The sequence below is a fragment of the Sus scrofa genome, chromosome 13 (genome assembly GCF_000003025.6).
Source record: "Sus scrofa isolate TJ Tabasco breed Duroc chromosome 13, Sscrofa11.1, whole genome shotgun sequence".
Lineage (NCBI taxonomy): Eukaryota > Metazoa > Chordata > Mammalia > Artiodactyla > Suidae > Sus > Sus scrofa.
In genome coordinates, this window is record NC_010455.5 from 182869536 (window position 1) to 182889230 (window position 19695).

The 19695-nt window shown below is 36.2% G+C and overlaps 1 protein-coding gene across 2 annotated transcripts in view; it reads right to left on the reverse strand.

Moving 5' to 3' along the window:
* Nucleotides 1-19695, reverse strand: part of TMPRSS15 (transmembrane protease, serine 15) — a 170913-nt gene that overhangs the window by 39714 nt on the left and 111504 nt on the right. For both annotated transcript variants that reach the window (XM_021068532.1, NM_001001259.1), the window contains 2 exon segments: nucleotides 12033-12143; nucleotides 10403-10535 (listed from right to left, as the gene is read on the reverse strand). In XM_021068532.1, the coding sequence (XP_020924191.1) occupies nucleotides 10403-10535; nucleotides 12033-12143 (244 nt within the window).

A 19695-nucleotide genomic window follows, 5' to 3' on the forward strand; every position in this document is an offset into this window, starting at 1 on the left:
ATCCATGTTCCTGACTCTCCATGATGGAGGATTTCCACTAGTGTTGCCCAGACAAGCACCATTAGCCTTAACAGGGGCTAGTTGCAAATTTCCCAGCCCTATTCCAGATCCATCCACCATTCAGAAGACTCAAGAGTGGGGTCCAGGGCTGATCCCTGTTACAAGCCCTTCAGGTGTTTCTGACACCTGCTAGTCAGTGAACCACTCTCACAGCCAAATAAATTCTTGCTCAGGGGTCCGCTCTTAGGCTTCCAAAGTGACATCCAGTCATCTGATAAGCAATCTATTTATGGTACTGATAAAGCTAAATCCTATGTCAGGCCCTACAAAAGGGAGACTACAAATCATGGCCTGGCCCACATCACAAATCTAAACCTAAGTCAGCCTACACTATAGGAATGGCTTCCCTGTCAAAGTCTCAAAGATGTCAGTTGCAATCCTCCAACAAAAGTTCAGTTCGCTTACCTGTTAGCCTTCTAAGGCAACCCCTGACCGTCTAGCCAAGAGTACCCTCCCCCCTCCTTGCTGCTTCTAATGCTCTAGAACACTCACTCTCGCCCCCGATTCTGCAGGAACAGTGCTCCAGGGCTTGTGAGGCGCTGTCCTCCCTCAAGTCCTGGATTGTTTTTGTGTGAATAAAGGATACCGAACTCATCATTAAATTGTCTCAGTTTTGTCATTTGACAGCACTCATGACTACATGGGGCAACATCTAGAGGAGTAATTCATTAATATGTCCAGTTGTGAATTTAAGACTTCCATCATCTCTAGCTGTTTTCAGTCTGTTGCTTAGCCGTCTTTTTAAGACAGATCCTGAGGGGAGGCATTCATTTCCTTGGAAATTCAAAAGAAAAGTTCAGACAAATAAAATTAAAAAAAAATATATTGAGAAGTTTTTTTTATAAATCAGTTTTTAATCTAGTATCAGTTTTTATTACATGCCTACCACAGGCATAGTGCTATGATGGGATAGGCAGTTAAATTTTTAACAAAAGCCTGTTCTAGGAGACAGGAAGACTAGAAGCAAAGCTTTAAGAATAAAAAATATTTGGTAAATGCTAAATATTCTACCCTGGGGTTCTCAAGGGCTGTTCATAGTGATGTTTTTCACCATCTAGCTGAACAAAAATTGAGATTATGTATGCACGTGGTAAAAAAGACACATATATAGCTTATGACCTAAGATTGTTCTCTACACTTGTGGCCTCAAACTGTACATGAGAAAAGACCACAGTTAATAGTGAAGATAGATTCAGAATAACTGGCTAAAATATTCTTTTGGGAAAAACTTCTAAAGTAATCACATAATTGACTTTTTTTTTGTTAGTGTAATTTTTTTTTTTTTTTTTTTTAGGGCCACACCTGCAGCATATGGACGTTCCCAGGCTAGGGGTCTAATTGGAGCTACAGCTGCCAGCCTGTGCCACAGCCACAGCAATGCAGGATCTGAGCCACATCTGCGACCTACACCACAGCTCATGGCAATGCTGGATCCTTAACCCACTGAGCAAGGCCAGGGATCAAACCTGCAGCCTAATGGTTCCTAGTCAGATTCATTTCCACTTGCACCAATAGGAGTTCCCCTATTGTAAATATTGATAGCAGCAACCTCCATAGAGATCATCAGCTCATAATAAACATTTCCAGTTGTTAGGGTTGGATATGAAAATCTGGTTTTGTGACAGATACCTGCATTTCAAATCCTGCCAAACTGAACTCACCTTTTCAGACTGAACACAATTGCTTCCAGCATGTATTCACAGTAAACAGAACATAAGCGACAGAAGGAGTTAATGACAAATTGTTTAAGAAATGATGGAGGCAATAAAGATATATTTCAACTGTTCTTGCCAAAATAAAAGGTTGGCAACCATAGGTCAAGTCAATTGAACTGTTGAGATTATGGTATATTCACTTGTGTATTCAAAGGATGCAAGGGAGTCACTCCCTGCCTCAGTTTCCTTTTCCCGCAAGAGAACAAGTTGTTCATTTTTAGAGAGTATTCCGTCAAGATTCTGACTGGAGTTTGCAATTTTTTAAATCCTGAAAGTGTTCCAGCTGTGCAGATTTAGATAACTTCAAACACATTTGCATAGCTGTTTGAAATCTTCAGTTTGGTATCACATTAAAATACCCCATTATAGCATCACCTTGATGCCACGCTAATGCCTCCTGCCTATTTCTAAGCCTCTATTACCATTTTTATAGGTTATACACCCTCAAAGGGCTCCCCTGGCTTTAGGGGTACCTTATTCTACGTGAGAAAAGAAGCATCCAAATGCAACCCACCATTATTTTTGAGGTCATATATAGAGTATAAAAATATACTCAGGAATTCTAGAGAGAAAGGCTATCCCAAGGCGTCTTGCACAGTATTAAATCCGCCTCTCTTCTTAGGTCCTGCTTAAGTTTCCTCAGTTTTGTCTCGCTCCTCGCACTGTATGTGCTCTGATAAGAATTCTACCCTGAAGCAGGAGCTTAGGTAGGGATGTTTTAAGGTTTTTGACACACTAAAGCTGCAAAGAATAATAACAAATGTTGCAAATGCTGCAGCCAGGCACTGTAGCTCATTTCACACCTTTAAAGGTTTAAGTAATGAATGGAGCCAGCTAGGATTAGTCTGAAAAGGGTTTTGGAGAAAGATGGGTCTTCCATTTCATACTGGAGAGAAAGAAAGGGATTGCTTTGGCAGGACAGAATGTGGGAGAGAATTTTAATAGGCATGGGACTGGTCAATGAAAGGGGTTTGAGGCAAAGGATGGCAAAACATTCCACTAGGAGAGTCAAGACATGTGGGCAGTTCCGTAAACACCATGACTGAACGGGATGGGACGCATTTCAGCCACAATTGCTTACTCACTTACCACACTGGGAGCAAGACAACCAGAACTCACCTGGCACTATGATACCTCTTATCAGACAGGTAAGCTTAATTTTAAGTTTTCTCGCCTCAACTCAAAAGTTTGTGACACATGGGAAAAAAAAGTGCCGATTAAAAAAAATCATCCTCACCACATCAATTTTCCCCTTTGCGCAAGCTACTGTATTAAGAGCAAGAATGAAATTGATGGGGTCAGTCCGGTAGTTGTACTTGGTTATCCTAAAGATATAATGGTATTAGAAAGCAAACAAACTCCTGGCATCTACCAACATATGGCTGAGAGAAGTGATACTTCGATTGTCAGAGATAAGATCTCTGTGGACAGTATCTTGGATAAAATGATCTTAATCCCTTGAAGTTTATCCTGGACTCATTTGTAACATTATTTTCTCAATCATTGGAGTTTGTTTATTTTTAAATTAGAGGCATATGAGATACACCTCCACGTTTACTGTAAAGTTTTTCTCAATGCATGTGTGTATATATATATATATGAATATGTCTATATTGATACTTTTACATTATATAAAGTCATACATGCAAAATTTCCTCTAGAACTTAGCATCAGAAGAAATCTGTCTTCCCTATGGAACTGATATTATTTATCTTAATAAATATCTTAGTAAATATCTTAATAATAAATAATAAATTTATCATAATTAAAGTTAGGCAATTTTTAATGTTTTCCTTTTTGCATGGGTTTCCAAGAATCTCCAACACAAATATTAATGATGATGCTGACCTTGTATGTTTTATCAATTTGCCTCCTTATTTCTTTGGATTTTATTTGCATCTACTATTCTATTAGTCTTACTGCATATACTCTGTTATAAATCATCTCAGTTTCTTTTGAAAAGAGAGTAAAGAAGAGAGAATGACAAGAAATAAGGGAGGGAAAAAAGGAGAGGAATAAAGACGTGAGAAAGAAGAAAAAATAAAAAGTAAAAGAGAAAGAGGAAGGTAGAATTATAGGAAAAGAGGAAGAGAGTATGTTATGCCACTGGATTTTGCCAATTTTATTCAAAATTATCCTTGAGCTCATGCAATGTATAGCATTATTTACAGGTTGGTTGGAAATATTTTTTAAAAGGGAAGTAGAATCAACAAGAAACATTTTGTTATTAACCCAGGAAGTCGAAGTTTCTCCTATCCTTATCTGCTTCTGTATTTAGGATACAGAAGCTTCTCTTCCCCTCCCCAAACAACAAGATTTAGGGAATGGTGAAGGATATTTCAGTTGGAGGAAAACCATAGTCTCTTGTTTTTAATGTAACAAAATTTAAGTGAAAAAAAAAAAAACCCAAAACAAAAAACCTCCCACAAAACCCCAAATCTGTAACTGATTTTTATAAATAGCTCTGTTGCAGAAAACATCTTGGTAGATGATTTACAATGTACCAAAAAAGGTTTTCTTAACCCTTTATGTGAAAAATTACATTCTCAGTAATTTCCTTGCCACATGAATCTTTCTGGACTATAAAATAACTCTTAGAGTGTAAATCAAAATAAGAATTAAAGTCAAAGAGATTTACCCCTAAATTGTATTAATACAAATAAGAGCCATTTCACACAAAAGAGCTCCTTAATTCCCAACATCTTCAAATACTTAGTGGGAAAAATTAGGAATGATTAAGAAGAAGTTCATACGTTTGTAATTGTGTGTATTTTACTTTATGCACTTAAGAATGTGAACTTAAGAAGCCAGGGAATTCCCATCGTGGCTCAGCAGAAACGAATCTGACTAGCATCCATGCACACGCAGGTTTGATCCCTGTCCTAGCTCAGTGGGTTAAGGATCAGCGTTGCCTGTGAGCTGTAGTGTGGGCCGGCATTTTTTGACCCCTAGCCTGGGAATCTTCATATGCTGCAGGCATGGCCCTAAAAAGATTAAAAAAAAGAAAAGAAAAAAAAAGGGGGGGGGTGGTTGGTAAGTTTCACCAAATGGCCAAAAGCATCCATGACACACAAGAGAAGTTTAAGGACACCTGCCCTAAATCATGGTTCTCAAACTTCACCGAGTTTAAGGATCACCTGGAGGGTCCTGCTCTAGACTTTGGGATGAATGGGTCTGAGGTGAGGTCCCACATCATGTCTCTCTGTACCCACACCCCAGGTGTTGCAGATGCTGCTCATTTGGTTCTAAAATCACACACAGGAACCACTGAGCTATACCACTGTGCATCCAAATGTCTGGGACCACAACTAAGCCATTCTAGCTCCAGGTTAGGGAGCTGATGATCTAGCTCTTGGATTTCAGGTCTGTGCTATTCTTGTTTTCACTCCCTTGCTCACAGCAGATGTAATTACCTAGTCCACTGTGTTTTCCTCACCCCTGTTAGATAATAAGCCTGTTCAAGTCTAGTCTTAGAAAGTTATACCATTGCTATCATTTACTATTGATTATTTTCTCTTCCCTTATTGTTAATGAATGCATTTCCAATTCTAAATCAGCAAATCAGAGTTATAAGTTGTAATCCAGGCAAATGGTGAGCTTTTTAGCTTGGTCAGTTAAACTAAATTAAAATTTCTTTTCACCAGCTTGCTCATAGCTCCCCCTACCCACCCATGTATGGCCTAACCATCCCACCCTAGGAACATAGCTAGGAATAAAATTAAAATTTCCTTTAGTGTTGAACTTGTAAATTTAAAATAACAGAAAATACTATTTATTTTAATTGAAAATGACTCATACTTTGGAAAGTAAAGAACGTTTCTTCTATAATTTCTATAACCACTGGGAATTGAAAATGGAAATGGCACTGGCTTGTCACTCTCCTGCATTTGAGGACTTACATTTTTTTAAAATTATTTTTTTATACCAAGTTAGCAAATAAAAAAAATAATTTCAAGTTGAAGAGAGCAGTTACAGTTTTTCTACTAATTTCTCTATCTAATCTTTGTTATTGCTTTGTGTTAAGGCTTTTCCTACACAGTGGAAAATTTAGGGGCACTTCCAGAAAATAGGCACAAGAACAGAGCATTATTTGTCCACCAATTTCTTAACCTAATATGAAGCCCAGGTTCTTTTTTCAGTTTTCCAGGAAAATTAGTGCTAAATTTTAAATATAAAGTTGTTGTGGTGCTTATACAGGAAATCATTATGCTCTAATTATTTGGAAGGCTAATTAAACAAAATTTTACCCCTCACCCCTCCAACATTCTCAAAACACCTCTGAAATGGAAGAACAGTGAAATAATTCCACTTATTTTGGATTTCAGAATGAGAGGCTCAACTTGATGATTTCTGACATTTCAGCTGGAGGTTTCTAGCCTAGGACTATCATGGGCTTGGAGAATTTTTTTTTTTAGCATTTTTTTTTTATTACTCAAATGAATTTATCACATCTGTAGTTGTATAATAATCATAACAATCTGATTTTACAGGATTTCTATCCCACAGCCCAAGCACATCCCCCCACCCCCCAGACAGTTTGGGGCTTGGAGAATTAACACTAGCCCCTCCAAGGGCTGCCTCATGGAGATACAGATACACATGACTATTTTTAAGACATTAGTATTTCCTAAACTTTGTATATCTGTGCAGACCTGATGACTTCTCGCTTCCAATGCTTAGCAGGGCAAATCAACTGCATAGTTCATTTACTGGGTTAGTAACAGGCTAGTGTGCTTTCTTTGGAAAGAACATTTTAAAAATCACTACTCTAAGGTTTTTTGGCTTTTTTTTTTTTTTAGCATTTATCCTTGTATCAGTATAAAATGTTTTCTTTCATACCTTGATCAGAGACATGAAAATGTTATTCAAAGTACTTTTTACTTATGCATGCTATCAATGGCAGGGAATGAAAATGTTTCATTTAAAAAAAGGGAAGGCTGATGAAATCTGCCTCATATGATATACTAGAATCTGTGGGGAATTGCATTTTGTACCCTATCTGCATAAATAATCTTGAGAGAGTACAGCGCCTCTTTAATAAATTGACTCCTAAATTACTTTCCACTGTACCGAACACATCATTTTAAACACGCTAGGTTTTCTTTTGTTACCAGGCACAGTCTAGACAACTTCTCATTAAGGCTATAACTTTCTTTCAATTATTAAAACACTATGGAGACTATTTAATAAGTGCAGGCTCAAAGATTAAAGTCTTTGCAGAGATTACCTGACTCATTTCTGAAGAAAACAAGTGTCTGACCTTCATCAAAAATATTTATCCAAGGTGGTGGGATGTATTACTTGCTTTATACACAGTAAAAAAATCTAGTTCTTTGTCCCTATCACCATCTGGAAGGGCTGTGATTCATAAGAAATGAGGTCAGTGAACTAGAGAGTAAAATCTGGCCAGGGGGAAAAATGTGTAAATAGATAGTGTACAGTGATGTGGAATTGGCTGTCATCCACACAGTTCAGGCCATTTTCTAGGAAGCTTCCCCTGACATGCCCAAATTAAGTATAGGTTCTCCTATAGCACATTGTATTTATCATGTTATATTGCAATTATCTATTTATGTGTCTATCTCCACCACAGAAGCATTTAAAGCAAAAACTATATCTTATTCATCCAAAGGCCAGGCACAGTATTGTTGCTCATGCTTAGATATCTGATCAGAGACAAATCAAAACAGTGTATTTATATTAGCAACTGCTAAAAAGTAATATAGATACATGTCTCCTTTCCAATACATTTTCTCATACAACAGAAGGAATCAGCATTTTGCTATCACCCAACATATCTTATTCAAATGTATTAAAAATATTTCTGCCAAAGGTGGTAATCACTTTGATCACCGTAAATGATTTTTCTTAACCCCAACATATCCTTGAGGAAACACTATAGTTAAGATTCATAAACCACAATGGAAAGAACGCCTATGTTTCTAATCATAGAATGATGCTTACTTAGAAAGGTGATGAATTGGAACACAAGGTACTGTGAGGCAAAAGCCCAATTGTCCATCCAGGGCATTTGACTTCATCAATTGTGGACACAAGGTCAAGTGACTAATCACCTATGCCTATCCTTTACTCAGTTCCTGAGTCTATAAAATAGCTCCTCAGCATACTGGCAAGTTTAGTAGTGGAATCAAATGACTTCCTAGGGACTCATCTGGATGAACTCGCTATTGAACTAAAATCAACACTGGAGTTCCCATTGCGGCTCAGCAGTTTATGAATCCAACTAGAATCTAATAAGGATATGGGTTCAATCCTTGGCCTTGCTCAGTGGGTTAGGGACCTAGCATTGTCATGAGCTGTGGTGGAGGTTGCAGACGTGGCTTGGATCCTACATTGTTTTGTCTGTGGTGTAGGCCAGCAGCTGCAGCTCTGATTCAACCCCTAGAACTGGGAACTTCCCTATGCCACAGGTATGTCCCTGAAAAGCAAAAAATTAAAAAAAAAATAAAATCGACATTAAAGTAGGGACCTAGAATCAGTGCGATGTATCCAGTGCTTTACTTGAGTGAGGATAAACAACTGTCCATTTCAATGTTTTGCAGATTCTTCATCAAAAAAGCCATTATTCCCCCTCACCTACCCTCCTCCAAGACTCTACATCTCAAACCCTCCCACGTTGAAATGGTTTTTATTAGAACACAAACTATAATGTATAATAAAAGGGATAAATATATACAAAGTGAAGGAGGTTTCCTGATAATGCACATAAACCAAATTGATGATTATTTACATAGCGGAAGATAAAACTCACATCCTCCCTTTCAACTTGATAGTAATTGCTCATGAGGCTGACATGACTTGGATGGACTTGGAGCTGGGGTGTTTCCATTCTGAATGAATAGCAGTTCAAGGGGCAAAGGGAGTTGAAAGCACTCAATCTAACTGCATGAAGCATTTCTGACATTCTGGCTGGGATATCAACACATTTTCCTGTTGTAAAATATCTGGATGTGGTGCTTATGCACTGTCTTGGCATTAGTAATCAACAAAACACTTGAAGTCTCCTAGAAACTAAACAGCTATTATGGGCTACATCAGGACCTAACCATTGTACTGTTATTTCTAGTGGAAAATATATTTTGGGTTAAAAAATAAACATTTTGGAATAAATTTTAAAAAATGGTGTATAGCATGAAGACTCTGCTCTATGAATTATTAGTCAGAACGAAGTGCCCCTTGGAGCTCCTGCTGTGGTGCAGTGGGATTGGTGGTGTCTCTGGACCACTGGGACACAGGTTCAATTCCTGTCCCTACACAGTAGGTTAAGGATGGGGGATTGCCACAGATGTGGGTGCAGGTTGCAACTGTGGCTTGGATTTGATCTCTCATCTAGGAACTGCATATGCTGTGGGGTGGCAGAAAAAGAAAGAGGGAGGGAGGAAGAAAGGAAAGAAAGGTGGGTCCCTTATAAGGAAAACTATCAATTACATTTGAGTTTAAAAGAAACTGTTGAAAAAGCTTCAAAATGCTGGAGGTATGTGTGAATATGGGCTTAAAATTATTATCCTTTGTAACTTTATGCAATCTTTTAAAAGAAATTAGAAAATCATTCACCAATATAAGACAGAAAGGGAATTATAGCAATTTATAACTGGCAAATATATACTTTCGGCATACATTTAGTTAGCTAGATATATTTATATTTACAAATGCATTTATATAATAACTTATTGCTTCAACAAATGCTTATTTAACACATATATTTTGAGACAAGAATGAGTCTAGATATTACTAATGCAATAATGGAAAAAATAGACATAGTTCTTACATTTACAGGCTTCATAGTTTAATACGACAGGCCAACCTGGTAAATAATATAAGTGATAAATAACCATAGATGACCCAATGTGGTTGAATCTCCCAAATTACAAATACCACAGGATCAGAAGGGTGAATTAGAGTTGAAAGATTATTTAATTTAAAAGAAGCAAATCATTACCATTTTTCACCTCATCACTTTTGAGACTGATAGGAAGGTAAAAAATGAATATGGTGAACTTACATACTTGATGTATAAGTTAATTTGATATATGTTATTTGATGTAAAATTTAATATTATGATATTAAACTGGGAGGAATAATACATTTTTGTGAGTCATTAATGTGAAATGATCACTTGAATTAAATCTTGCAATTTTGCATAATCTTTCTCATGATATACTGCTACAGATTTTCTAAAGAACTATTATAAATGTCACAAAGATACAGCAAAAGTATGTTCTCTGCCTTACCCTTGTGATTATGTATAATATAGCATAAAATGGAATATTTCCTTTTCTTAAAAATGATAATCTATAGAAAATATTTAATTACATGAGAAATGTTCATGCAAAAGTAGGCTATAAAACAGAGCCTAATAATAGTATTTTGTATGACTTTATAATATTTCTTTATACTTATATTTATGAAACATGTATAAAAAGGCTATTAACTGTGGTTATTTTTGGAGAACAAGATCAAGCAAGATATTTACTTTCTTCCTTTTGATCATGGGTATTTTCTAAATTCATAACTTCCATAAATATTATATTTCTTAATAAACCCATCTTGAAAGCCATAGAAAATCTTAAGAATCATTTAAAAGAGAGCTGAGTTGAATTACTTACCCTAGTCCCAGCAGCTGACACACATCATCTGAAGTCTGGGTGGTCCAGTTCTCAGCACAAGCTGTGTGCCATATGCTCTGGATTCTGAACTGCACCAAACCACTGTTGTTTGCCGTGCCATTTAAAAATCGCACTAAAGAGATTAAATCAGATCCAGAGTAATTTTGACCTAAGTTGATAAAACTAAATGATGGACTCTAAACTAAACATGCAATGTTCTTAACATTTACAGTTCAGAGACTGATTGTATGTAATCTTTCTTAGGAGTATACTGGAAGTCTTAAGTTGAGAAAGATTAATTTGTTGGACCTATTTTTGTTCTTTCCTATCACAGTAAAAATGGAAAGGGCAGAGCTATGCAAGTTCACTGCACATCAATATAGCAAATAAACAGAAAATAAAGCTCTTTTGAAGAGCATATCTTATAAACTTAGTCTCTAAAAGAAGGAAAACTCAAGTTCAAGAATAACTTGAGGCATTTTTTCCCCCTACTTCTTTCTCCAGAAACTATTTTCTGTGGGCTATTTGGTTTATATTTTTTGCTATTTGGTTACTATCATCTTCCCTTCCATCTTACAACCGTTTCGGATAGAGTTTAAGGCCATTGGTGGGTAGGCTGGAGTGGGCCAACCAAAGATAGTCTATCTAACAGATAAAATGTCACCATAGTTTTACTCCCAAACACCATTTTGCAATACTGTAAGTGAATGTTACCGTTTACATGTTCTTTCCTGTTGTAAACAGAGTAAAAGCATTGACTTTAGAATTAGATAGATGTAGGCTGAAAACACATCTCTAGCCCTTACTAGGAGTATCATCTTCGGCAGCCATGTAACTTCTCTAAGCCTCAACTTTCTCAGGAATAAAATAGAGTTAATTCTACTTATGTTAAGATCATTTTAGAGCACTTAGTTACAGGGCATGGCACATCATAAACAGCATTAAACATTTTCTTTGAAATCAAAGGAGGACAGAGGAAAAAACCTTTACTCATAAATTTATAGATATCTGCAGTGGGTCTGGACAAAAAACTCAAGGCAGGAGGAAGAGCAGATTCTTTGAGGAATCAGCAATGCAAAGGGCCAAGTCTAATAAGAAAGTCAGTTATAAATGAGCTTGAAGGTGCCTCTGCCTGCAGGAAATATATAGAGTATTACAGTTAATAGGGTTGCTAGCGTGCCTGGTGTGTCTGGGAAGTTGTCTCTCTATAGTACTTTAAACTTTTTACCCGAAGATGGTAAATACGTCCTAAGGTTATTAAATGTAGTCAAATTTAAACAAATAGAAATGAGGGTTACATATTAAATTTTATTCTAACAAGAATAGAAATAGGGATTCTAAAATTACCAGGAAAACAAGAGCCAAAATTTGTCCTAAAAATATAGTCATAATCTTCCTTTTACATTTCTAAGATTCAAATGTAGAGGTGAAATTGATTAAAAAATACTTACCTAAAACCAATGATCATCATTTTGTATTTTTAATGTATTAAGGTTAGAAATCAGTTGTGTGAGAATGCCTTTTCATGTTGGTCTTTTCTCATCTATTTAAATATAACCAGTAATCTATACTTTAATAAAATTTTTCTTTGGTATTAAAAAAAAAGTATTTTCCTAAAAATAAAACATACCGCAATGTGCTTCATCTGAACCATCCTTACAGTGTGAAAAACCATCACAGAGATTTACTAGCAGGACACATTCTCCATTCTCACACTGAAAATTGTCTTCCTTGCAGGGCTCTATGGGGAAAAATACATATTGTATAGGATAAAGAAATGACAGCCAGACAATTCTGGAGTACCCATCCCACTTCTGAATCTTTAAACATCCATTCTTTGCCACAGTGCATGGTGAAGCTGGCTTTGATATGAATACCATAACACAATTGCTCAGAATTCTTCTTCAATAGTCCTGTCAAAGCAAGAGATATGTTTTGAGAAGTGTATGAATAAAACCTTAAGTATCTCCTTTGCAGCAGAGGTTAGGGCAGTTCCAAAAGATGGCTGTGAGGTTTTGGATACCTTCTTCCCACAGCATCTCTGTGAGTCTCTCTTCAATAAATTCCTCCAACCCAAATGGACATACAAGGGACAACCACTGGAATGTTACACAAGCATAGGGAGAGCTCTTGGTTTTGCTATTCAAGTGACACCTCCAAAACTTTATTACACAGAAATGTGGAAATTGCCTTTTGATGGGATCAAAGTTAGACAACTGGAACCTGGGCTTAATTAAAGCATGGTCAGGTGGGAAAAAGTAGTCTAAAGAGAGGGAAACTGCAATCGTGGTCATTTGAAAGGAAATAGGGATGGAGCTATGAATAAGAAAAGCTGGGTTGGAGTCCTAGGAATGTGCTTGGACATGAAGAAACAAAAGGAAAATGAAGAGGATGGACAAGGAAGGAACTGAGTAGATCTGGAGGTAGGTGGTGGTTGTTTCCAGAGTTTGAGTTGCGCAGAAAGAAGTTACTTGGGGAATTCCTTTCGTGGCTCAGTGGAAACAAATCTGACTAGCATCTATGAGGATGCAGGTTTGATCCCTGGCCTTGTTCATTGGGTTAAGGATCCGGCATTGCCATGAGCTGTGGTGTAGGTCACAGATGCAGCTTGGATCCTGCATTGCTGTGACTGTGGTGTAGGCCAACAGCCACAGTTCCAAGTCAACCTCTAGCCTGGAAACCTCCATATGCCATGGGTATGGGCCCTAAAAAAGACAAAAAGAGACAAAAAATTAAAAAAAAAAAACAAACATTTACTTGAAATACTCATTGTTTAAAAGTGAGTGAGGACTGTGTTTCCTGGAAATGTTTGTTTAATTTTAAAGAGTTTTTCCAGTGGGTGAGGCCTCACCTCACTGGAAGAGAGAGGTTTACCTCGCTCAGGGTGTTTCCTGATTGTGGCTTAGGAACTACATGCTGATACTGGAATCTCTGGTAGGGGCCACCTGGGATTCGGATCCCCTGAGAAGGGAAAGGATGATCCCTTGTGGAGAGGCTTAATGTTTTTTCTCCTACCTGGTGTATGGACCATCATAATGGAGAAGCAAAAGCATGTGAAAAAACAAGGAACAGGAAAGATTTAATTTAAAAGCTATTAGTGAATATTAATCACAAACTATTATACTGCTTTCAAGAAGACACAATTCAAGCCAAAATGTTTTCAAAAACAAAGGGTATGCATTTCCATAGAGACTGTCTCAATTTATAATGAAAGGAATCATTTCTGTTGTTTTAGAATACAGGTTGTAGACCATAACCTGCAAGCATTGATAAATACTCTTACATTCTAAAGAAAGATACTAAATATAGCCATACTATGCTTACTAAAAAAAACAAACAAACAAACAAAAAAAAAACTAGTCTAGCAACTATCAATTTCTATCTATCATTCCAGATATATAAAAGTATCTATCTATGAATTAGAGTTTTAGACATATATATGTATGTATATGTGTGTGTGTGTGTGTGTGTGTGTGTGTAATAGAGTTTTTCTTAAAAAAAAAAAAAAAAGACTAAATAGGGATCTTAGAGAAGAGTGTTTTCATGTAGAGGATGGGAGTAAGGTGCCCATACAGCAAACAAAGTGAGGGATGCCCAAAGGTGACCAATTCATACTGGGTTGCCTTGAAGAAGGGAGGCCGTCTCATTCCCCAGATGAAAATTTATTACACTGCACAGTCATAGGGCTGGTGCTTATATGGGACTAGTGCAAGGGCTTTCAGATTTTTTTTCAACAGTGATCAAAATAAGAAATATATTTTAAACTATATTCTAGGGCACACCCTAATGTGTATGTATGTGTGTGTGTATGCAACTAAATTAAAATTATTTTTATTTTGTTCTATTCTTTCTATTCTATTCTCTCCCATCCATTACATTCCATCTAATTTCATTTTATTCCATTCCAGACATTCTGTTCCACAACAGGAATGCAGGCCCCAAACCAATAGGTTAATTTCATGATACACTTTATGAAAAATAACCAGACTAAACTGAAAAATATTGAAAAAGCTTATGGGACATGGTGACTTTAGTTTCCTAAAGTTTTTGGGCACATAGCTATTTAAATAATATTAGTATCCACTTCCTGTGTAATGAATTTAGAAGCCAGATATTTGGCTGAAAATTTTCCTTGGTGGCAGTTAGATCTAGGAGAGAGGGCGGCAGTATGCGTTTTCTCCATATGTGGAACAGTGCGTGAATTTCCTTTTGGCCACACTGACACTGAGAAAATAATTGAGTGACATCTGCCTGTTAAGACAAGCTGGTTCCAGCACAAAGAAGTGTAGGAATAGAGCCTGGGGTGGGGATTAGGAGATAAGAGTGTTATAAAAGATCATAAAGGTTAAGGTTAAGGGATGTCCTAGCCATGCCTACAGTGCAGTGGTCCTGGGGCGAGGGAGAGGAATATACCAAAGAACACACAATTATATCCCACAAAGGAGTTAGCATTTGGCCAGGAGCCACTGTTAGCCAAAAGAAAACTATAGGGATGGTATATTCTTCTTATCTGTTTCTCTTCCAATACTTGGGAAGATGTAAGGGAAAGAAAGTAGAAAATACCTTAAAAAATATTTCCACCCTCTTCTGCCTTAAGTTTGGGCCAAAATTTGTGACTGAGATGGGAGATTTAAAAAAAAGCTTTGAATTAGATGATATTAAAGTTTTGATGCTGTATTTGACTACACATTTTAATACATAAAAATCAATCTTAATTACCCAGTTAAGAAAATTTCATACCCCCCCCCAAAAAAAACCTGGAAAATTGAAGGTAACAGCCTTAAATATCTCAGAGAAAAAAGAGATATTTGAAATAAAGTAGAGGAAAAATAAAGCTTTTTCAGTTCATTCTTTAAATTGAATATTCAGTTTACTAGCTGTAATATCCATATGCCTTATTTATTCATCTTCATATGCCTAAGATTTGACATAATACCTGGCACAATGAAGGAAATCTGTAGATATTTGTTAAATGTTCTGTAAATTATGTTAAAATGGGTGTTATGCCTCAAAAATGAGTATAAACCTAAGTAATAAGTTGATACAACATAAAGAAATGTTAAAAAGTATTGTTTTAAGACATGCATTTCTAAATTAGGCAGTTGATTGGGTAAGGGTAACCCTATTGATACAAAAATTGATTCTATGAATTATTAAGTAAAATTTATTTGAATTTGAATGGTAGTTAAACATAAGCTCTGCAATCACATGAGCTTGGTTTGATCTGCTATTTGGTCATTATATTTTTATTTATTTTTGAACTTGGGCAAGTAAATGAATCTTTTGTAGACTCAATTTCTTTGACTATCAAATAAGAATACTACTTAATATTTCAGATATATCATGAAAGTAAATTTAAAAAAAATTAACAGTACTTAAATATACCAATATGAATACATTGAAAGAAGAATAAATTTTATCCTTAACAGCAAAAATAACACTTAAAAATCAAAATTTTTGTTACTCCAACAACACATTAAAAAGGTCATATACCTCGACCATGTGGGACGTATCCCAAGTTCACAAGAATGGTTCAACATACACAAATCAAGCGATGTTATACACCATATTAACAGAAGAAAAGTCAAAAACCATATAATCATCTCAAAAGATTCAATAAAAGCATTTGTCAAAATCTAACATCCATTCATGATAAAAGCTCTTACCAAAGTGTGTATAGAGGGAACATAACTCAACATAATAAAAGCCATTTATGACAAACCCACTGCCAATATAATACTCAAAGGAGAAAAGCTGGAAGCCTTCCTGCTAAAATCTGGAACAAGACAAGGATGCCTACTCTCACCACTTCATTCAAAATAGAACTGGAAGTCCTAGCCACAACAATCAGAAAAAAAAAAAAAAAAAAGAAATAAAAGGTATCCAAATTGGAAGAGAAGAGGCAAAATTGTCGCTATATATAGTATCATGCAGATGATATGATACTATATATAGAAAACCCTAAGGACTCCACACAAAAACTACTTGATCAGATAAATAAATTCAGCAAAGTAGCAGGATAAAAGATTAACATTCAGAAATCAGTTTCATTTCTATATACTAACAATGAAATAATAGAAAAGGAATATAAAAATACAGTATCACTTAAAACCACACTCCTAAAATAAAATACCCAGGAGTAAAACTGACCAACAAGGTGAAAGACTTATATGCCAAGAACTATAAAACATTAATCAAGAAAGTTAAAGATGATTCAAAGCAATGGAAAGATATCCCACACTCTTGGATTGGAAGAATTAATATTGTTAAAATGTCCATAGTACCCAAAGCAATCTACAGATTCAATGCAATCCCTATAAAATTACCCACATTTTTCAAAGAACTAGAATAATTCAAAAATTTACATAGAACCATAAAAGATCCAGAATTGCCAAAGCAACCCTGAGGAACAAAAACCAAGCAGGAGGCATAACTTTCCTAAGACTTCAGGCAATATTACAAAGCTACAGTAATCAAGACAGTGTAGTACTGATACAAAAACAGATATACAGACTAATGGAACAGAACAGAGAGCCCAGAAATAAACTCAGACACCAATGGTCAATTAATCTTTGGCAAAGGAGATAAGAACATAAAATGAGAAAAAAGTCTCTTCAGCAAGTGGTGCTGGGAAAACTGGTCAGCTGCCTGTAAATCAATGAAACTAGAATACATGTTCAAACCATGCAAACCAAAAACAAAAATACCTCAAAATGGTTTAAATACTTAAACCTAAGACATGATGCCATAAAACTACTAGAAGAATACATAGGCAAAACATTCTCTGCCATAAACTATACAAATGTTTTCTTAGATCAGTCTCCCCAGGCAATAGAAATGAAAACAAAAATAAACCAAAGTGACCTAATTAAACTTACAAGCTTTTGCACAGCAAAGGAGACAATTAAAAAAAGCCTGTGGAATGGCAGAAAATATTTGCAAATGATGCAACCAACAAGGGCTTAACCCCCAAAATATACAAAAAATTCACAAACTCCACAACAACAGCAAAAATAACACAATCAGAAAATGGGCATAAGACCTAAATAGTCAGCATTTCTCCAAAGAAGATATATGGATAGCCAGTAGGCATATGGAAAGATGCTCAACACTGCTAATTATCAGAGAAATGCAGATCAAAACTACAATGAGGTACCACCTCACACCAATCAGAATGGCTATTATTAATAAATATACAAATATTATAAATATAACAAATTCTAGAGACAGTGTAGAGAAAAGGGAACCCTCTTACACTGTTGGTGGGAATGTATCTGGTACAATCACAATGAAGAACTGTATGGAGGCTCTTTCAAAAACTAAATATAGAACTGTCATAGGATCCAGCAATCCAGTTTCTTGGCACATATCTGGAGAAAATTGTAACTCAAAAAGATATATGCACCCCATTCTTCATAGAAGCATTATTCACAATAGTCAAGAAATGGAAACCATCTAAATGTCCATGGACAGATGAATGGATTAAGAAGATGTGGAGATTAGGACAAGATGGCAGATTATAAGGTCTTAACCTCACCTTTTCTCATGAAAATTGCAAAATTACAACTAACTTCTAAACAACTATCAACAAAATAAACCAGAAACTTCCAAAAAACATATACTACGCCCAAAGACAGAGAAGCCATATTGAGACGGTAGGAGGAGCACTTTAGTGATATAAACAATCCCATTCCCACCAGGTGGGTGACCCACAGACTGGAAAATAACTATATAACAGAGACTCTCCCATAGGAGTGAGAGTTCTAAAACCCACGTTAGCTTCCCCAACCTGGGGATCTAGCATTGGGAGGAGGAGCCCCTGGAGCATTTGGCATCAAGAGCCAGCAGGACTTGTGAGAAGGACCTCCACAGGATTGGACGAAATAGAGAATCCATTCATGGACAGTGCATGCAGGGTTGCACTGGGCCCCAGAGCCAAGCAGGGGCTCCATAAGAATCTGGGTCAGATCTACTGCAGGTCTTTGAGGGCCCCTTGGGAAAGCAGTGGGTGGCTGCAGCTTGATGTGGGGGAAGAACACTGGAGGGAGAGGTCCCAAGAATTTTCATTGGCATGAGCTTCCCTGGAGGATGCCATTTTGGAAAATCCTGTCTATAAGAGACATACAAACTTCTAGGGACACATACAAACTGAAAGTGAGAGGATGGAAGAAGATTTTTCATGCAAAGGAAAAGAAAAGAAATCTGGACTAGCAATACTCATGTCGGACAAAATAAACTTTAAAATAAAGATGGTTACAGGAGACAAAGACAGATATTACATAATGATCAAAGGCTCAACCCAAGAAGATATAAAAATTGTAAATATATATGCACCTAACATAGGAGTACCTCAACATATAAGGCAACTGCTAACAGCCTTAAGGAGAAATTGACGATAACACAATAATGGGGGAATTTTAACGCTCAATTTACAGCAATGGACAGATCATCCAGACAGAAAATCAACAGGGAAACACAGGTCTTAAATGATGCATTAGACCAGATGGACTTAATGGATATTTAATAGAATATTCCATCCCAAAGCAGCAGAATACATATTCTTCTCAAGTGCACATGGAACATTCTCTAGGATAGATCACATTCTGGGTCACAAATTTAAGCCTCAGTAAATTTAAGAAAACTGAAATCATATCAAGCAACTTTTCTGACTACAACACTCCAAGACTAGAAATCAATGACAAAAAAAAAAATTCAAAACAACAAACATGTGGAGACTAAACAATATGCTACTAAACAACCAATGGATCACTGAAGAAATCAATGGGGGAAATTAAAAATGCCTAGAGAAAAATGACAATGAAGACACAAGGATCCAAAACCTATGGGATACAGCAGAAACAGTTCTAAGAGGGAAGTTTAGGGCATACAAGTCTACCTCAGGAAATAAGAAAAATCCTCAATAAACAAGCTAACCTTATACTTAAGCAACTAAAGAAAGAAGAACAAACAAAACCCAGAATTAGTAGCAGGAAAGAAATCATAAGGATAAGAACATATATAAGTGAAATAGAAATGAAGAAAGCAATAGAAAAGATCAATGAACTAAAAGCTGGTTCTTTGAAAAGATCGACAGAATTGATAAACTTTTAGGCAGACTCATCAACAAAAAAAGGGAGAGGATTCAAATTAATGAAATTAGAAATGGGAAAGGAGAAGTTACAACAGACATAACAGAAATATAAAGGATCATAAGACACTACTATAAGCAAATGTATGGCAATAAAATGGACAATGTAGAAGAAATGGAAATTCTTAGAAAGGTACAATATTCC